We start from the raw sequence: 21,484 nt of genomic DNA, 5'->3' as shown, positions 1-21,484 counted from the left end.
GCTGACCGACTCGCCCGACTCCAGAATAAACTCCAGGGTGGAGACAGCTGGGCTGCCTGAGACAAAGACATGCAGACCCGACAGCGTTCCCGAGACAGGCTACAAAGGACGGACACTCGTGCACGGCAAAGCGGCGTGTGCGGCGCTCACTGGTGGAGATGTAGGTGATCCACACCGTCAAGGTGTCAGGGACCACAGGATGCTGGAAGTGTAACTGCAGAACACAGCCTTCACTCGGGGGGCACGGTGTGCTGACATTGGCCTCGAACAAACTGAACTCAGGGCTCCAAGTACGCATGCTGGGCTCACAGGGCAGGAACACGTCAGGAGGACCTACACACACACACACACACACACACACACACACACACACACACACACATACACAAATATAGTAATCAGACTGTTGACTTTTCATGTTTTCTTACACATGCATTACCCACTACCCAGACACACCTACACACACACACTTACACATCCCTCAGAAAAAAATGAGTCGGTGCACAAAATTAGCTCTCGTAGCCATAGCAATGTGTTATAAACAGAGGCTTCATTTATATATAACGTAACATTTTCAAATAATGATGTTTTAAAGAAACGGGTGGAATTACACAGATGCAAAGTGACCGACGTGTTGACTGAGTTCAACTTTGTTTTACTCTGTCTGCTGAGCTGGGAACGTGAGATGTCTGCTGGTGATTGACACGGACGTGGGAGTCGGAGAGAAAGAAGTCATCAGACACTAGAAAGCACACGTCCTGGAGGCACAAGTCCTGTAAGTATGTCCTGAAAGCACACGTCCTGGAGGCAGAAGTCCTGTAAGTATGTCCTGAAAGCACACGTCCTGGAGGCAGAAGTCCTGTAAGTATGTCCTGAAAGCACACGTCCTGAAGGCACAAGTCCTGTAAGTATGTCCTGAAAGCACACGTGCTGGAGGCACAAGTCCTGTAAGTATGTCCTGAAAGCACACATCCTGAAGGTACAAGTCCTGTAAGTATGTCCTGAAAGCACACATCCTGAAGGCACAAGTCCTGTAAGTATGTCCTGAAAGCACACGTCCTGGAAGCACAAGTCCTGTAAGTATGTCCTGAAAGCACACGTCCTGGAGGCACAAGTCCTGTAAGTATGTCCTGAAAGCACGTGCTGGAGGCACAAGTCCTGTAAGTATGTCCTGAAAGTACACATCCTGGAGGCACAAGTCCTCTATGTCCTGAAGGCACAAGTTCTGTATGTCCTGAAAGCACATGTCCTGAAGGCACAAGTCCTGTAAGTATGTCCTGAAAGCACACGTGCTGGAGGCACAAGTCCTGTAAGTATGTCCTGAAAGCACACATCCTGAAGGTACAAGTCCTGTAAGTATGTCCTGAAAGCACACATCCTGAAGGCACAAGTCCTGTAAGTGTCCTGAAAGCACACATCCTGAAGGCACAAGTCCTGTAAGTATGTCCTGAAAGCACACGTGCTGGAGGCACAAGTCCTGTAAGTATGTCCTGAAAGCACACATCCTGAAGGTACAAGTCCTGTAAGTATGTCCTGAAAGCACACATCCTGAAGGCACAAGTCCTGTAAGTATGTCCTGAAAGCACACGTCCTGTGGCACCCTAAACGTGATGGATAGAACTCCAAAAAAACCTGATCAAACTAGGAGCTAATGTCATCCATGGCGAGAGAAGGGGAGAGAGAGCAGAGGAAGATGGAGAGAGAGATCTCTGTTCCACAAAGCCGTTCTGGACACATAAAAAACTCAAAACACACACAGCTCCTACAACCGATTGATAAAAACGTGCCAGCACACTCAGACAGCGACAGGTCAGACAGGCAGACATACAGCTGGGGGGAGAGTGAGACAGCTCTCTCTGGTTGATGCGCTCTGCTTTGTACCTAGCCTGGCCTCATGCGCGTGCACGCGTGTGCACCAAGCCAAGACAAACCATAAAACTCAGTAGGTCAGAGCAAGTCAGCGCGGTCCTCCACACGGGCTGGAGTTAATAACTGTTTCAGATGCCGCAACAGGGCTCCTGGCGGGAAACCGCAGAGCCGCGAGATCGGGGAGATCTGGGAGCGCCTCGTCCGCAACGTTTAAACGTCTCCCTGCTCTGCAGCCCTGCCCCGACATCTCTGCCCGCGCGAGCGCCACGTGCCAGGACGTCACGCCTGCTCCGGCCAGCCAGGAGGGAGCTTGGCCGCAGGGCTCGTTAAATATCGGCTCCTAAACGAAACACATTTGCGGTGTTTGAATTGGACGCTGTGAAGCCGCACAAAGCCGTCAGATGAGGCTTTATTGCGGTATCAACACGAGTCTTATTTCTCCTTACACAAACACCGCCGTCATTATCATTTAAAAGTCTTTCTGAGGTTATAAACCGAGTGGCAAAAATAATTCACATTTAGTAATCACAGCAGGGATTAACACCCAGCTAAAAATAACGGAAAAACAATAGATTCGGTTTAATTCATTACAGACTTGATGCAAAGCCACTAATCTCCTTTGCCATATCTCAGAGACACTCAAACGCTTTTGTTATCGTTGACTTTTTTTCTTCAGAAATTAATGCTGCATATCTCATCAATCTGTTTTTCAAAACAAAACAGGAGTCCAAGAATCACTCCGCACTGCGCGTAAACGTACAATTTTTATGTTTCGCCCCTTTTGTGCTACGGGGAGGTTTTCCGAGCCGCCCGTGTGTGCGCCCGGAGAGCGTTTCCATGGATCTGTCCTCCATGGCTGACAACGCCGCCTCGTCCGTGACGAGTCCATGTGTTCGCAGCGCTGACAGCTAAGTGCACCATGATTGTAATAACCAGTATCATCTGTTACATGAGGAATTAGGCTCAATAGCGATGCAGGATTACAGGATACCCAACGCTTTCATAACAGCCCAGGTCTGGAGGCAACCCAATAGTAGCAAAACTAGGCGGCATGCCAAGGTCTGAATCCCCCACGCTTCTCTCTCTCTCTCTCCCTTCGATGGCGAAGACATGAGAGTTCTTTATCCTGGCAATTATTGTTTAATGATTTATCCCTTAAGTTTTTCCAGACTTCTGGAGATTTGCACGCACCCTGCCCAGAGAAGCACGGACGTTCCTCATGGTGAGGCAGACGTCCAGAGGTCAGGAGCCCGAGAGAAGCCTCTGCGTTTCGGACCCTCGGTCACACCGGACACGCCGACCGATGTCAAACGTGGGGCTGCCACACGTTTGCATGCAAGTTGGATTTCAGCCATACACCCTCACACTCACCCTCTCTGCCTCTGACGCGAAACAGAACCGCGAACCGGGACGACGGTCTGGTGGCGGTGCTATGCGGGGTGGTGTGTGGTGGATGCTCAGACAGCCTGCGCAACGGGGTTGAAGGGTGGTGGTGGTGTTAGGGGGTAGGCTTAAAGGGTGGGGTTGACGGGTGGAGTTGAAGGCTGGGATTATGGGGTGAGGTTGGGAGATTACAGATACTGACCTACAGCCTCTTCGGGGCTCCAGTAACCACTGGTGTCACAGACATGAGGGGAACTGGCCTCCGAAGCATACTGGTGGAGCACTCCATGCACGTCACACAGCTGACAATTCACCCCCTCCTCCCTACACACACACACACACACACGTATATGAGATAGTTGGGTTTTTTCACTTTCTCATAACAGTGGCCTGAGTAGTCAGTAGCAGTACCTGACACCACTCGACCTCACACTGACAGTGTGGCAAAATTTAGATGTGAAATGTGAAACCAGAGTCATGCTGATCTGTTTCCATCCATCTGAATCCACAATAATTACTGAACCACAACATAAATTAGAGAAGTTCTGCTGAACACTTGCTGTGATACCACCTAGTGCGGTTCTTCCACATTACCTTTGCATTAATGGACCACTGACTGGATGCAGCCAATGAAAGGAGACGGAGTCCTCATCATGGCCAATCACGATAGGAGCGAGAGGAACAGGGGCGGGCCTTCTGCCATGCACCCAGTTCTTGTACACCAGATCGATATAGCAGTGCATGCGAGCTACCTGATTTGGTGTGAAGTGGTCAGTGCAGTTATCATCTGTAAACAAGGTGGTGTCTTAGTTTTATTCCCAACACACTTAGTTTAATACAACGACTCGATTATCGTTAATGTTCGAAATGTACCGTTGTCATGCAACATCTTAATATCACTATGTAAGGGCAATGTGGCTATATTATCTTGGAATACTCGACTATATTTAAGCTTTCGGAGGTTAGCAATGTCCTAAAGCTCGTATTCCATGCGAGGCAGTGTTTAATGTGTGTTTCATGCGAGGCAGGCCATGTTTAATGTGTTTCATGCGAGGCAGGCCGTGTTTAATGTACGTTTCATGCGAGGCAGTGTTTAAATGTGTAGCTACATACTGTGCGGCATGGCGCGTGGTGGTGCTTTGCTCGGCTTCACCTGTGTAGCTCATGTAATTGCTGTAGGGTGTGTCATGGTATCGGGCCAGTCCGCACGTATCATTCACCGGGTCCGGGTCTCGGCAGGCTTTGGACTTTGGGGTGGGTGCCGTATCGGCGCAGAAGTCTCCCGTTTCCATAGATGCGATGGTTTCCTGACACGGGTCGTCACATGACTCCCGCTCCGTCACCCCCTTGAAGACATGGTACAGTCCAAATATATGGCCCAGCTCATGGATCATGGTGTTGTTGTGTCCCAGAGTGCCGAAGTAGGATGGGTTCATAATCATTCCTCCTTCAAACAGCGGCAAAATAAAGAACATGGAAAGAAGATGAATGCCATGATAGTAAACTGTACAGACCGTGTTGCATAACCCACCTGCTTATGGTCAGGGAATTCTGAATTTCAAATGAACATTGATTCTTTACACAGCTTGTCCAACCAGGACAACATTCAGTTACATTATATGCTATGAGAGGACAGTAAGCATGATTTAGTGGGAGCGGGCTCCTTCCCTAATGCATGTGTTCTGCCAACATTCTCGGCGATAGGTGTGCAACATAACAGCGCATTGGCCTGAGGTTTTATTACCAACAAATGCAATAAAAAGCTGTAACGATGTGACATTTACAACCACTTAAATGTAGGCGCTTTGCCATCTTAAAAAATACCGCCGCGCTCGTCCTCTGAAAAAATCGTGCATGGCCTAATTTCTTTGAAGTAATTCAGGTAGCGTGGAAGGTGTTGTTATTGCCTGTTGTTATGACTCCAGTGGCGGATTGGGGAGACCTTTGTAGACTAATTCAGAACAGGGTGCGGTTTGCATGGAGCTCAGTAAAAGATCTTCTCTGCTACGGTGTGGAGAAGAACTCATGTAGTTGCTGTATACAGGCGGAAAATAAAACATAAACAAGTAAAGAAAATGAATACGAAGTAGTTTAGGGGGTAAAGAGAAGGAGCCACTGTTGTTTAAGAAATCTCCATGTTTGATGGGAATAGAACAAGAAAGACCAAGCTTTGCCACACAGTTTTGCGGATTTATCTGCACATTGGCTCTATGCTCCAACTGCGGCTAAATTGTTCGGGGCATTAAACTCGATTGCGTCCCCCGACAGCGGACGTCAAGTGTTTTTGCGAACAATCTGCTGATTTATCTGGCCTCAAAACAGACCGTGTCGCGCGCCAAAGCCCGCGAACCTCGGCCCGCCACTTTAATCGCGCTCTCTGACCTCCGCGTGGGTTCATCAAGCGCCGGGCCGCCGACTGAAGATCGCCTCGCACGGAGCTTTTCGGCTCGCTAATGGGCCGCTTCTTACGTCACAGCACATCGGAGCAGACGGAGATTGTGAGCTCAATGAGCACAGAGACAGATCAATGCAAAACACATGCAGGGAATGGAAGCAAAGGAAGTCAATCGCATATGGACACCACCTTCCCGAGTCCCGGACCACTGCTGAAAGTCCAAGCGAGTCCAGGCTAACCCCAACACAACTCCACGGCTTGGCTATTTTTCATTCCTTCGCGTTCTAAAAATGCCCGGGCTCGTGGTGAAACACTCCGGGGGTATTAAAGTTAGCCAGTGTCTTACCATGCTTAACTGAATAAGATCACTCTGTGATTTTCAAAGCCATGTTGTTTTCTTTATGGTACGAACCCGATCTTCTCATAACAACATAATAGTATCTTGGTTTTTTTTTTGAGAAAATGGTAAACTTTGTGGAAACTGTTGACAGATATGGTTACTATTACAGTCATAGACTTGATGTCACTCAATGGTTTATTTAATCTTAGGCCTCTAACACATGGCTACCTCCGCCCTTACCTGATGTACTTAAAGAGGGGCGTGGAGGGGGCGTGGCAAGGAACATTCTAATTGACATATTTTGGCAGACGCACTTATCCAGATCAATATTCACCAGGACGATTGTTACATACACTCAGTGGGAATCAAACTCTTAACCTTGGTGTTACTAGCACACTGCGCTACCTGCCCTACCAGCCAAACGGGGAGGGTCATCTTCTCTTTCTTGTAATATAAATTAGCCTCATGCCAATACTACATAAACAAAATGTGGACACCAAGCATGCACCTACGTTTAAGGAGAAATGACCCATTATTTTGGAGTCAGGTTTCCTGCGCTCCTCTGCCTAGATCTACTGCACATTTAAAAGGGTATGTGTGTGTGTGTGTGTGTGTGTGTGTGTTTGAGAGTGCATGTGTGTCTGTGTGACAGAGTGTGTGAGAGAGAGAGAAAGAAAGTGTGTGGGTGTATGTGTGTGTCTGTGAGTAAGAGTGTGTGTGTGTGTGTGTGTGTGTGTGTGTGTGTGTTGCTGGGAAGGAAGCAGATCTCTGGTGCCTCAGACAGCCAGTGGACACTCAGCCAAGAGGACGGGTCTGTGAGTTCAGACGCGCTGCGCTCAGAGCCGTCTGGAGACGGAAGTACTGCACACACATGGAAAGCACACCATCCCCAGGGTGCATGATGGATAGGGCAGCAGAGATACAGCGCTTGGCTTGTCTGCTAGGTCCAGCACTCATTTCTCCTTTCTTTAGCAGGTGGACTCTGATTTAAACATGTTACCGTGACAACTAAAGAGCCCTTTAATGTCATGCTGCATTTTTTTATTGATTGACACAAACGTCTGCGAAAATTTTTTTTAAAAAACCTCAAGAAATGGTTGTTACAATTTGATCATTGGAAGGTCATTTCTAAAAGCTCCCGATTTCTAACAGCCGCCAAATTAATGTCATTAACTAACGCGGTGTCGTAGCCGAGGCTGACCGAGCTCCCGGACCAATGGGAGAGAGACTGACATAAGAGACCTTGCAGACCCAACCATGTCCTCCTTAATGAGCTCAGAAACGCAACAACTATGAGCCCATAAAATGAGCTGGCAGGTGAAAGCAGATGGCAGATGTTTTCTGCTTGTTTGCTCACTGTTTGCCTCTTTCCTCCTTCTCATTCTCGTGCACTCTTTTGGCGGTTCAGGGCGGGGAGAGGTCTGTGCGTGCTGCAGATATATTCCTTTCATGCCCGGGATTGCGGTCTCCATTAATCTCAGGCGTGTGAGCGTTAAGAAGAATGCAGAGGGACAGTGTCTGTCCTAACGGGAAATGCCTGTGGCAACAGGACTGGAGAGGCAGCGTGTTTAGTGCATGGGGCAGCTAAGACATACTGTAGTTAAGGGAGGTGTTGACAGGGGGAATAAACCAAGCTCAGAGTACTTCAGGAGAGCACTCTCCGTCCTTAGGAGTGCTCGCTTCTGTAGACACACTTACCTGACCAGCTGAACTTCCTGGATTACACATCAGAGCAGTGACTGCAAAACATTAGGCTTTGTTTTTTATCTTAGTAGTGGAGGCAGCATTAGGAGACAGACAAATACTGAGAGAGAGGGGAATGGGGGAGACCAGGTCCTCACCTTGATGTGTAAGGAGAGACCAGGTCCCCACCATGATGTGTAAAGAGAGACCAGGTTCTCTCCATAATGTGTAAGAAGGAGACCAGGTTCTCACCTTGATGTGTAAGGAGAGACTGGGTCCTCACCTTGATGTGTAAGGAGAGACCAGGTTTTCACCTTGATATGTAAGGAGAGACTGGGTTCTCTCCATAATGTGTAAGAGGGAGACCAGGTTCTCACCTTGATGTGTAAGGAGAGACTGGGTTCTCACCTTGATGTGTAAGGAGAGACCAGGTTCTCTCCATAATGTATAAGAGGGAGACCAGGTTCTCACTTTGATGTGTAAGGATAGACCGGGTTATCACCTTGATGTGTAAGGAAAGACCAGGTTCTCTCTATAATGTGTAAGAGGGAGACCAGGTTCTCACCTTGATGTGTAAGGAGAGACCAGGTTCTCTCCATAATGTGTAAGAGGGAGACCAGGTTCTCACCTTGATGTGTAAGGAGAGACCAGGTTCTCTCCATAATTTGTAAGAAGGAGACCAGGTTCTCACCTTGATGTGTAAGGAGAGACTGGGTCCTCACCTTGATGTGTAAGGAGAGACCAGGTTTTCACCTTGATATGTAAGGAGAGACTGGGTTCTCTCCATAATGTGTAAGAGGGAGACCAGGTTCTCACCTTGATGTGTAAGGAGAGACTGGGTTCTCACCTTGATGTGTAAGGAGAGACCTGGTTCTCTCCATAATGTATAAGAGGGAGACCAGGTTCTCACCTTGATGTGTAAGGAGAGACCAGGTTCTCTCCATAATTTGTAAGAAGGAGACCAGGTTCTCACCTTGTTGTGTAAGGAGAGACTGGGTCCTCACCTTGATGTGTAAGGAGAGACCAGGTTTTCACCTTGATATGTAAGGAGAGACTGGGTTCTCTCCATAATGTGTAAGAGGGAGACCAGGTTCTCACCTTGATGTGTAAGGAGAGACCAGGTTCTCACCTTGGTGTGTAAGGGCTTCCTTGGCCCAGGGCCACGTGGCGGCGCCGGCGAGCTCCTCTCGAGCTGAGCTGGCAAAGAACACGTTGAGTGTATCCGAGCTGCTCAGATGAAGAAGCTCCTTCAGTTCTTTGACGCTCAGGTATGCCCTGCAGCAGAACACAACCTCACATGAAAAACAAACGTAAAAACAAAACATGAAGGGCTCCTGATTGGTGCAACAGAAAAGCGTTGGGCCTATCATCAGACAGTGTGAATTCGGGATCCCCGATGATGTCATCTGTGACCGGGAGCCCAAGAGAACAATTTTGGCATGCACTCTCTCTCCCCCATCAAGTACAGAGACACTGGCCAATCACAGGTGTCTGTGGGCTTATACATCATAAAGGGAAGGATGACGCTCACCTCTGAGTGTGTGACTCCGCCCCCTGAGGATGCATGAGCCACAGCTTGGAGGAACCAAATTGATGGCCTCTGCTTCTGGCCTTGCAATATTTAAGGTTTTTTTGTTTGTTTCTGGTCACATGACATGCTTCTAGTCACATGACTGCTCATTCCCGGTCATTTATCTTACAGGACATTGTGAGCCTTTAGTTCTTATCACCATGCTATAGACAAAATTGTAATATCGTACGTAATGTTTGCAAAACCAAAATTCAGCAGACTGTGAAAGGATCTGTGCTTTGCCATATATGGTGTACTGGCTCTAAACCAATCAGAGTGTTGGAAGAGTGGCTTTTTGTCACGTACCAGCTGTAGAACGTGGAGGTTTTTTGGGGGGCATTTAAGATCCCAGCAGTGAAATGGACAATAATTCATCCATTATAAGCACCTGTACAGAGTCCACATTATCTATATATGTCTTGGACTTTTTTTGACATCTACCTGAGCATATTTTCTGTTGAACTAATTCAAGGTTTTCAATAAATAAATAAAATACCATAAAGTAAAAAAAAAATGTTTAACTGTATGTATTTATTTATTTATTTTTGTGCTCCCCAATTTACAGAGACAGGTCAACAAACAATATTTTGGCCACGTTAAATGTCGAATTGCCCTCAAGTTGGAATATTAGCAAAATAAATTATCCTTTCTTTGCAAAGGTGTTAAGAGTGACATAATAACTGCGAGGTGTATGTCAGTGACACGCCCTCCTGTGTTCCCACGTTAACATGGGAATGGGCCCGTACATCTGTGGTCTGCAGGTCCCGCGGCACCGTCCTGCGTCCTCCAGCTCTGACCACGCAGACGTCACTGCTGCCGTAAAGGCAACGAACGAAGGATTAATAATAAATATTTCAAAACGATGGGCTTAAGCAACTCGACACGAAATCACAGCTCAGCAAAAGGAGCCCTTATAAACAGGTTATTGCGCAGTATTATCTGTTCATAACAGATCAACTTTTCTTATATATATATTTTCTTCTTGAGGTTGCCAAAAAATGTAGAAATATCTCCCTTAACATATCACACACTTGAGTACTAAAAATTAATACACAACCAGTCAATGCAAACAGTGTCCACTGTCAGTGTTAACCACTGGACAAACGAAGCAACACTCTCTCGTCACCGCCAAAATGTCATCGCTGAATTAATTCTCCTCTCTGATGAACTTTTCCAGTCTGGTCAGGAAAGACCTGGTTATAAACCTCAAACTCACACAAGCCTAAATGCAGTAACATTTGCTGATAACATCTCCATTTATCTTCACATTCTGCAGAACTAGTGCCAGTGAAGCAGTCCAGGACAAGGTTTGGAGAGTCTGTACGTCATAACGAGCATCATAACAAGTATGGGCTTGGAGTTGTGTGTCTGTACGTCATAACGAGTGTGAGCTTGGAGTTATGTGTCTACATCATAACGTGTGTGAGCTTGGGGTTTGTCTGTCTGTACATAATAACGAGTGTGAGCTTGGAGTTATGTGTCTACGTCATAACGAGTGTGAGCTTGGGGTTTGTCTGTCTGTACATAATAACGAGTGTGAGCTTAGAGTTATGTGTCTACATCATAACGAGTGTGAGCTTGGGGTTTGTCTGTCTGTACATAATAACGAGTGTGAGCTTAGAGTTGTGTGTCTACGTCATAACGAGTGTGAGCTTGGGGTTTGTCTGTCTGTACATAATAACGAGTGTGAGCTTGGAGTTATGTGTCTACATCATAACGAGTGTGAGCTTGGGGTTTGTCTGTCTGTACATAATAACGAGTGTGAGCTTGGAGTTATGTGTCTACGTCATAACGAGTGTGAGCTTGGGGTTTGTCTGTCTGTACATAATAACGAGTGTGAGCTTAGAGTTATGTGTCTACATCATAACGAGTGTGAGCTTGGGGTTTGTCTGTCTGTACATAATAACGAGTGTGAGCTTAGAGTTGTGTGTCTACATCATAACGAGTGTGAGCTTGGGGTTTGTCTGTCTGTACATAATAACGAGTGTGAGCTTAGAGTTGTGTGTCTACGTCATAACGAGTGTGAGCTTGGGGTTGTGTGTCTGTTCGTCATAACGAGTGTGAGCTTGGGGTTGTCTGTGTATGTCATAACGAGTGTGTGCTTGGAGTTGTGTGTGTATGTCATAACGAGTGTGAGCTTGGAGTTTTGTGTCTACGTCATAATGAGTGTGAGCTTGGAGTTGTGTGTCTTTAGGGCATAACAATACAAGCAGATATTGAAAATGGTACAAATTATTTTATAGAAATGATTTTCAGTATTCAGTCAGCTATTGTTACTGATGTTGTTTACTGGTTATAAGTGCAGAGCTCTTCACCTTTCAGCAGTCTTGTTTTCTCTCTGTCTCCTCTCTCTTTTGACCTCCCTTCCTCACTATCTGTGTCTTCTGATAACAAGTGTGGCTCTACCGCTGGGCTTTAGCTACTGTTACCATCTTTAAAAGTAAAAGATCTGCTGTTATCATCCTTAAAAGTAACCTGGTGCAAAACAAGCAACATCCAACTCAGAATATCAGAGTGTTTCTCAGACCACCGTCCAAGTGTATCACTGGGGCCCCATTCATCTCAGCGGGGATCTCTGCAGGAAAAGGCAAACAGCTTGCGAAGCAGGGCCTCTCCAGAGAGCGGCAGACCGCCAGAACACTTCCAGCAGTGCGCTATCTGCGCTGTGACATTACGCCGGCTTCGTGGCCAGTCTTGCCTGCGAGCTCTTCCAGCGGACCAGTTGTGTGCAGCGCAACCATTCAGGCAGAGCAGATAAAGATTTAGGCCGTTGTTTTATTTGACACAGTTTGCATTTCACAGACAGAACCTTCTGACCTGTAGACTAGAGTAGCTGGACAAACCGCAATAAAGGTTTTTTTTCCGCGTATATAACAGCTGAGGTATTTTTGCCTGTATGGGTACTCTTGGAAAAAAAAAAAGGAAGAGTGGATGGAATGGAGAGAGAGAGAGCGGGAGAGAGAGAGAGAGAGAGAGAGAGAGAGAGAGAGAGAGAGAGAGAGATCCTGGCAACACATCACACACACTGTACTGAAGCCAAGTCAACCTGCCTGTCACAGTGAGCAGAGCTGAGTCTCCTGGTTTGGTTGTTTAGCCGTATTGAGTGTATACTTTGGCCCGCGTCCACGTCCGAGTCTGCGTGCTTTTAAACGCTTCCAGAGTCTCAGATTCATATGTGTGCTCTGCTAGTTGTGTAATACGGAGCATTCTGACAGTCTCAAAAAACAGGAGAGACGTGGGATTTCACAGTAATGGCACTTTGCTCTGCCCAATGCTGGTAACAGTGTTTAGAGCAACACAGAGGGTCATAAAACTTGGACTGTCTTTCGTGATTTCCTTTTTTACGCCATTACGTAGGAATATGTAAGCAGCTTACATATCACTGCCAGGATTCAAGAGAAATGAACAGGCTCACTGAGTTGGACGGCTTCCTCGGGCCGATGGTGACCAAGTCACCTTCACGGAGAGCAGAAGAAAGGAAAGGAAGTTGTTAGCTTTTTAGCATTAGCATCAGTAGCATTCACAGCACTGGGTAGTCCCTCTAATCCTACTCCACCTGCTCCACCAGATGACCGCGACAGAGCGACCCGGACTCACCTGTCAGGCGACTCTGGGTCGAAGCAGGTCCTCGTGACGTCGGTGACGTCCGGATCACAGCAGTCGCCATCGTCGTAGTCGTAGCGGATGCCGTTGCACGCGGCATCGCAGGAGCCGTCGCCCCGCATCCAGTTGTAGCAGGGGCCGAGGCGGGTGCAGTCGCCGCCGTCGCGGCCCGTGAGCGGGTGGTCGCACTCGGGGTCACAGTGGCGGTTGCCCACCCTGGCCACGGAGCAGCTGCTGAGCACGAAACGCCGCTGCAGCGAGGAGTTGCGCACGTTCAGCACGCTCAGCTCCAGGGTCAGGTTGTAGCGGCCGAAGGCCTCGGCAAGCGCCCGGTGCTGCCTCCGGATCTGCGGCCCGCTCACGGCCGGCCGGCCCCCGTCGTCCGCGCCCACGTTCACCACGCGGTAGCGCACATGCTTGTTGGCCCGGAGCTGCCAGTGCTGGTCGTAGCTGAGGACGACATCCGGGTTGTCGCACACGGTCAGGCCGCAGGCAGGCGGGAGGAAGGGGGACACCAGCTCGCTCTCCGGCGCCGGCAGGGTGGACACAGATGGGCGCCGCCGCTCTTTGTACGCCGTCAGCAGCCGGTCCGCATGAGAGAAGTCAGCCCAGAGCGCCAGCAGGGGGCGCTGCAGCTCGGCGCGGGGCGCGTGCCTCTGAAACAGCTCCTCCTGGTCGCGAGCATGATTCCACAGGACAACCCCGCCCAAGTGTCCCCGGAAGCCGCGCGCCGCGCCGGACACTCCCCCTCCCAGTAAGAACACACGGCAGCCTTGCAGGGAGGGTCTGTTCAGGTCGCCTGCCTGCTGCCCGCCCTCTCCCACCTTGGATCCATCGACGAACAGCGCCATCCGGTGGCCGTCGTACCGGGCAACCACGTGAGACCAGGCGCCGGGCTGGTAGTGCCACTGGCCCATCAGAGTGCTAGACTTGAGTGCGCGGTCAGTGCGGAGCGAGAAGTAGACGCGGCCGTCTTTCCTCCCTGAGGGCTCCAGGGTCCGGACGCCGATAGACCAACCCCTCTCGCTGGGCGGGTGAGAGCAATTGTCAAACACACCTGACGAGAACAACAAACAGAAAAGCAAGAAAGCTGAGTTAGTCGGACTTGTCAGGTGACAGAGCTTCAGAATCGCTGTTATCCCACCGAGGCGATGGGTTGAAGCCCCCATCCACCGGTAGCCCCAGCCACATCTCGAGAGAAGCAGTCCCATCTGGCACCCAGATGTTTCTAGAGGAAGGACATAGAAAGGTCAGGGAACACCCCCCCCACACACACACAGCATCTTACGTTTACACAGACAACTTAACTCCCGGGATACTGGAGAGAAAGAAAAATGGGCAATTTTAAACAAATTATCCCAAGAGACTCTGGAGCAGATACAAATCGAAGCATTTTTACTCAGACGTCATGGTGTGCTGTTGTGTGTGTGTGTGTGTGTGTGTGTGTGTGTGTGTGTGCCCGGACTATGCTAGCAGAATTTGAAAGGGTCATGTTCACATACAATAGCCATTATACACATGCTGTAAACGTTGCTTGCAGAATCATGGCTCACACACACTCTCACAGAGTCCATTCATGACCGGTTCATCACTCAACAACATATCGTCGCACGTGTCCTTTAAAGGTGCATATAATAAACATAGTTAATAAAACTACAGGGGAATTAGCCCTCTGTGTTGGTACTGCATGTGGAGTGTTTGCCATGAGGCACTCTCGGGCGTTAGCCGAGAACCGGCCGTTCTCTCCTGCGGTGTGTAGCGTGACAGATTCATCCCTGCATGTGTCACGGCATGGGGAACGCCTGAGACTAGTAGCGGACCACACTGGACAAATCAAAACAACCAATAATGTCGTATTTACAAGCAGACTGTGACATCGCTAAGCGTTTAGCCCTCAATGCCAGGCAGAAATCAGGATCAGTAATAGTGTGTTTACTTACAGAAGTTTGATCAACTTTCTGTTTTCAACTGAAAACACATGTCAATTTTAGTCCAAATTTTTGCCTTCTCCAAAACATAATCACTGCTATGTCTTAAGTACCTGGCCAAATGTCTTAAGGCAACAACCATTGAATTCTGGCCACTACCATAGCACCCTGATCACATCCACAGCACCCTGAACACATCCATAGCACCCTGACCACCCCTGACCACATCCATAGCTCCCTGACCACCCCGACTACATCCATAGCTCCCTGACCATCCTGACCACATTCATAGCACCCTGACCACCTCTGACCACATCCATAGCTCCCTGACCATCCTGACCACATCCATCGCACCCTGACCACCCCTGACCACATCCATAGCTCCCTGACCACCCTGACCACATCCATAGCACCCTGACCACCCCTGACCACATCCATAGCTCCCTGACCATCCTGACCACATCCATAGCACCCTGACCACCTCTGACCACATCCATAGCTCCCTGACCATCCTGACCACATCCATAGCACCCTGACCACCTCTGACCACATCCATAGCTCCCTGACCATCCTGACCACATCCATAGCACCCTGACCACCTCTGACCACATCCATAGCTCCCTGACCACAGCTGCTGTGTTCTGGCCTTCTCCTCCATCTCTTTTCAGAAGCTTTTCCAGATATAATCTTTTCCACATTGAAAGTCCATGGCGGCCATACCAAACGCGCTTTCACCTGATTATAAACGCTTCCCAGCAAGTTCCAGCACATTCCTCCTGGGCCATGTTTCAACAAGAACATATTTATTTATTTATTTATCTGTAGTGACAGCAAGAGACGTAATAAAAAGAATCAATTTTTTGCGTAAATCACGCGATTGCAGGCTGAGCTGAACAGCGGTGAGCTGGCAACTGGTTTTAGATCACGCATAGCCCTGAGACCCCCCTCCCTCGGCCAATCCGGCCCCCTCTGGCCCTAAAGCTGTCTGGGAGAGTGCACATTACGCATTCGACTGTGGAAACAGTCTGGTAGACAGAGTGCAGGTGTTGGCCAGCCGGTGGCGGGGCATCCTGCCCTGAGCTGGTCTTGTTGTTTGCACCTCATAAGCGCAAAGGTTCACCTTCCCAAACGCTTCCATCTAGCATCTGGAGCCAGTCGGCCCCAGGTGACTCGCTGCTGAGCTCTGGCACCACGAGACAGTCTACAAACCAGCGGACACATACTGCTTGGGGGGCATGTAGTGTAGGATTCTGGGAAAAGGCCAAGTTGAGAGGGAGCAGTGGGCATCAGATTGGTAGTTTACAGCACACAGCAGGGACCACAGCACACCACAGAGCACAGCACAGAACACATCATTTTAAAAGCACACAGCGTAGCATAGCACACAATAAAGCACAGAACACAGCACTGCATAGAGTACAATGCACAGAGCATGGCACAGCCAACTATAGAGCACATCGCAACACACAGCACAGAGCACAGCACACAGCACAGCAAACAGTACAGCACAGAACACAACAATCTTCATTAAACCCTTACTGGTTTCTTGACTGCTTGCATGAACTTTACAATGATAAAACTAAACGTTACCTAACAGAAAAACATTACAGGTCAAGACAGTACAGGTCATTAAAAGATTATCTTTCTCAAAATAACAATCAGGGATGAAGTGGGGCTTGCGTGTGCAAGCCCGTCTGCTCTTTCCAGCACAAACCTGCTATGATGGCCGGGTTGTCCTGACCTCCCTCGAGCTTGACCCACAGCTCGGCGGTGAAGGCGGCATGAGGGAGCTCCACGAAGGTCGCTGGGTTCAACCTCAGCCGCTCGCCCTGGCCGCTGAAGTACAGCGCCGTCATCCACTGCAGGGGCGCGTCCTGGCGGTCCGCGCCCCACGCCTGCCCCTCCGGTTCCCCCGAGTCGGCCTCGTCCCCCTCGGAGCTGGAGGCGGGGTGGGTGCTGGTGGCTGAGCTCCGTTCTGGATCCCCTCCCATTCCGCCGCTGTCCTGCGGGCTGCGACGGATCCTTCTCGACGCCACGCTCCCCTCCGAGCCGTGAGATTCTCCCCTCCGTGGAGGCGGCGCAGAGATGCCCGTCACGTTCGATTGTCCTTCGAAGGGTCGACCAACTGTGCCTGTCTCTCTCACTGCAGTGGAGGATTCGCCGGGAGCGTCCGGGTGCGGGATGTCCAGGGCTTCGTCATGTTTTGAACGTGTGCTCTGTCTGCCCTTCCACCTGCTAGGCCTGTCTGGCCAGGTGTCACTTTGTCCTTTCTGAGAATGTTTCTCCCGCAGAAGTCTGTCAGGCAGTCCAGAGGCGATACCTCCCTCAGAGGCGCATCCACCTGCACAGGACCTCTCAGTAAGCGCCATCCTGTGCCACAGGTCTGTCAGTCGGGTGTAACGCCCCGCCAAGCCCGCCAGGATGTAGTGCTGGCCCACCGAGCGCGCCGGGTGCTTCTGGCTGACGGTGCCGCACTGCTCCTGACCCGTGGCAGCCTGGAACCTGTCTGCTCCCTGTGCCAGAGTCCGTTTGTACCGCTGCATGTGATCAGACTTTGCGGTGTGTAGCAGCCACGCGTGGAGGACTCCAATAATAATAGCCAGTAGTCTGAGAAACAACATTATATTGATTAGCCAGGGCAAATCAATAGGAGAGATTAGTCTGAGAATTGATTCACGGTTCTTCCCTTTGAACTAGCAGCAATAAGGTGAATGAAGTGGAATATAGGCACTAATGTCCCTCTGTTTCCAGCTGTCACTATGCTGGTATTGCTGACGGGGGTGAAATGTACTATAGTGAGAAAACGGCGCAATGCCTGTTTGTTATTCGTTAAATAGATCTGAGCCATAAAATAGTGTGTATCGTTCTGTTTTCCTCCGTCCTTACTTCAATAAAGTGATTTTTAAAAAGCAATTTAAAAGAACAGTTATCAGTGCACAAAAGTGGATAGGTCTTGAATACATGCAGTGGACAGCTGGAGTTAAGTGAGTTAAATTCGGGTTCATCTCCCTCCTCCGGACTACGTTAAAAACGGTTATAACGGAGCCGGTCCTGCAACCGGGACGTCCGCGTGTCCTTCGTTTCTAACGCGCATCTTCTTCATTCGTCTCGCAGCCCTGTTGGGGATTTAAAACCTGTTTTGGATTTAGTGCCCCATGCTTGAGGCAAAGTTTCTCCACAGACATCCAAAAAAACCCCAAACCGTTACGCGCATTTGCGCGCGAAACAATGTAACCTGCTATAGTGCATAATATGAGTCACATATAAGAATTAATCCGTGCCGTTGCTTTGCATCGCGCTGCCTTGCAAAACGGGCTCTAATCTGTCCGTTTTGCTGAGGTCGACTGTGGGGTGGAAGGTTATTTGAGGTCTTTGCCACTTTTCGGCGCTGCACTTTGCTTGCCTCCCGTGTTTATTCGTCCGGTGTGTTCACCACACAAAGAGTGAATGAACGTCTTTGGAGTTTTTATTTGACTGCACACAGAAAACTGAAATTCTGCTCAATGTTTTATTGAATGGATTAGTTTCCAATACGTGGAAATGCCGGAAACATTTGCTTTCTGTCATCACGGATCTATCCTTATCTGGTGCTGAAATCACGCGCATGATTTGCAGCTAGCAGAAGATATTCATCTTGAAATCGTGAGGTCTCGAGGCGCCTTCCAAAGAAAAGACTTCCCAGCTCGCGCAAAGTCCGCTCACATCCCGCGCTCCCAAATCCCCGCCCGTGCCGCGCTCTTCCTCGGGAGTTGTGCAGATCAAACTCACGCGCTAAACGTTTTATCTGTTGCCTCCAGGCTGACATCACAAATCCAGCCCCCTGCACGCGCACCGGCGCGGGGAACCCTCAGCCCTGCGCACGAGTCCCGTCCGTCGCCTGCAGGGATGCGCCTCGGTTGTCGGACATGTCCGAGGGAGAGCTGGTGCATCGTCTAGATACAGGAGCCATAAGTCAAGTGGTCGTGCAGAAGTTTGGCTGAGTGAACTTGACGCATCCGCCAGGCGGTGTGCGGAGTTTCCCAGTCTGTGGACAAGGTAGCCACCAGGAGCAGAAAGATTAATCTCTGTGTGCATATGCTCCTGAAGGCTTCCTTAGAGAAATATATGTAAAATAAAAATATAGCATGAATGTTACTGTAAATCATTAAGGGCCATAATTTAAAAAATATTGCTATGTGAGTTACAAATGACATAGCAATACAAATAAATCCTCTATGTGTGTTTTTATGTTACTGTAACATAACATATTTATTGTAGGTGCAATACAATATAAATTATCTCTGGAATAATAAAGATCCCATCTAATCTTATTATTAATACAAACGGAGGGAAGCACTGTTATCTCACTCTATTGTTGTTGTTGTTGTTGTTTACATATATAGCACCTTTTTCAGAGTCAAGGACACTTTACAGACAGATATCAGCTTTTACAATCACTCACACTCTAACGATCTCTATGATTTAACAATCTTTATACTTCTTTGTTTTGGATTCCTATCCGCACATTTTTACCGATACTCATGACACCAAAGTCCGCTGCTGTGTGTGTGTGTGTAAACCTGCACCTGTGCATAGACCCTCGAGGGACCTCTGCTGATACATCACCTGCCACTCTCATCCTTACGCTCGACAGCGTGATGGCCAAAGTCCGAGCCGCGTCCGCATGGAGGGGACGTTTCCGGAAGGTCCCATGCATCCGTAACTGTGCGTTAGCCCTCCGATCTAAATCCAGTCCTGGATTTCATAATGGCTTGAACCTGATTTAACGATTAGTTGAAGTGGCTTGTCTTCACACTTGACTCCTGGCTAATGGAGAGTGGACAAACTGTACTTGGACAAACTGTACCTCTGCATTAGACCAACAAGGACCAAAGCTAGGACACATAGCGCAGAGACAGGAGGGGGTCAGAGTTCGTTGAGTGGGATGTATGTGGTGTACCCTCACCACCCCATTTCTGAATGATCACCTACCTGATTGTTATGGGGTGGGGGGGGGATCACGTTTGTTCAGTGGGGCAGTTTAGGACTGGATATCAGATAAAGTGTGTCCATCTGATTCAGATGGCACCCTAGGCTAAGATTAGTTGTTTTATACATACACTAGTCTTCATTGTTGAGTTTAACATATCGCTATAACCGTAGATTGACGATAATATGGAGCAAACGCCGACATCTGCTTCCAAGGCCAGGGTCGGCACAACGGCCGTGACATGACTGAAGTCGTAAAGACACTGTGTGTTTGCTTTGACACTAAACCACTCAGTTAACCTGCTGCATTACCAACACTGCTGCTCTGTCATTTTGAGCTGCTACAGCATGGGAGACTTCCACACTGAACAAGCTGCCTGCTGCACCCATTTGGGACCCCAACGGCGAACCAGAGTGAATTATTCCTGCAGCGAAGAATAGCTTTGAATAGTCCTGCTGCACACGGCGCTGGATGACTTGCAAATGAGCTGATCTTTGACTAATCCCTAGATAACAAACCCCCCCCCCCCCCCCCCAAAAAAAACCAAGATAATCCAGACTAAACTAAATATGAAAATAACAACGACAAAAGAACACGTTAAGAATAAAATAAAAGGAAAGCCGTGCCTCGACGGCTCTGTGTGACACCGCACAGACGGACGACCTGAGTTCTGACCGTGAAGCTGCAAAGCGCTGTAGGTTCTTTTCTCTTCTTGATTTTGTCAGACTCAGTATGCAGACGGGCCTGACCCAGGGGCCCCTCTGGGAGAGAAAAGCTTCGAACAGTGAGAGGCAACCAAGCCACAGAGCTGCCTTCAAATCATTCAGCTTTTTTCACTTCTTTTTTAAGTATAAAAGTGCTTTGAGATCCAGCTGCAACTTGGTTTAAAAAAAAGGCCCCGCCCCCCACTGTAAAGGACCTCTAGGAGATTATCCTTCATTTGGGGTGACCCAATCCAATTTAAGAAACCAGGAAAATGCAATGGGAAAACCCTGCAGTAAGTACTGGACCAAACTGGGACAAGCAGGGAGTGTTTGCTTTCGTCAGCCATGAACAGTCCGGAAGCAGCTTTCTCTACATTCTAATATTCCCAGCGTTCTCACAGAGCAGGGACAGTGACTCGTGAGCGGAACTGCAGCACTTTGGAACGTGTTGACATTTGAAGAGACACTTTGAGAGACGCAGGTGTGTATACAGATCCTCCGCTCCCTTGCCCAGGAGCTCGTGACAGGCCGGGGCTATGAGTGCTAATCAATAACTAAAGCAAATACAAAAACATCTCTCTTGTCTCCTGTCTCTTGCTCTTTCACATGATTTATTTCCTACTCAAGGATGAAGCCATCAGAGCTCCATTTGGTATGAACACTCAGCCTTTTTCTTCAGTAAACTCAAGCGCCTGTGTGCCACTGCACAGGCTGACATCTGACGGATGGCTGAGAGTTAAACACCATGCTTCCTTAACGCAGCTGAGTGCCAGTGCAGACCAGTAACACTGTGTACATCATCAACACTGTGTGTGTACATCACCAACACTGTGTGTGTACATCACCAACACTGTGTGTACATCACCTACACTGTGTGTTCATCACCAACACTGTGTGTGTGCACATTAATAACACTATGTGTACATCACCAACACTGTGTGTGTGTGCACACCAATAACACTATGTGTACATCACCAACACTGTGTGTGTGCACATTAATAACACTATGTGTACATCACCAACACTGTGTGTGTGTGCAC

The 21,484-nt window shown here is 48.8% G+C and overlaps 1 protein-coding gene across 3 annotated transcripts in view; it reads right to left on the bottom strand.

The window, feature by feature from the left end:
- The window catches only part of pappa2 (pappalysin 2), a 40,929-nt gene extending 22,427 nt beyond the window's left edge, over positions 1–18,502 (bottom strand). For all 3 annotated transcript variants that reach the window (XM_081703793.1, XM_035536496.2, XM_081703794.1), the window contains exons 1-8: positions 16,486–18,502; positions 12,838–13,900; positions 8,800–8,945; positions 4,406–4,699; positions 3,847–4,039; positions 3,455–3,576; positions 151–333; positions 1–56 (exon numbers count right to left, since the gene is read on the bottom strand). The exon at positions 1–56 is cut by the window's left edge and continues 248 nt beyond it. In XM_081703793.1, the coding sequence (XP_081559919.1) occupies positions 1–56; positions 151–333; positions 3,455–3,576; positions 3,847–4,039; positions 4,406–4,699; positions 8,800–8,945; positions 12,838–13,900; positions 16,486–17,392 (2,964 nt within the window). In that variant the 5' untranslated portion in view covers positions 17,393–18,502. The remainder of the gene's footprint in view (positions 57–150; positions 334–3,454; positions 3,577–3,846; positions 4,040–4,405; positions 4,700–8,799; positions 8,946–12,837; positions 13,901–16,485) is intronic.
- Between the last annotated feature and the right edge of the window lie 2,982 nt (positions 18,503–21,484).

Source organism: Electrophorus electricus, chromosome 20 (genome assembly GCF_041902795.1).
Source record: "Electrophorus electricus isolate QZ-2024a chromosome 20, ASM4190279v1, whole genome shotgun sequence".
NCBI classification, from domain to species: domain Eukaryota; kingdom Metazoa; phylum Chordata; class Actinopteri; order Gymnotiformes; family Gymnotidae; genus Electrophorus; species Electrophorus electricus.
This window is presented reverse-complemented; position numbering and strand designations above follow the sequence as displayed.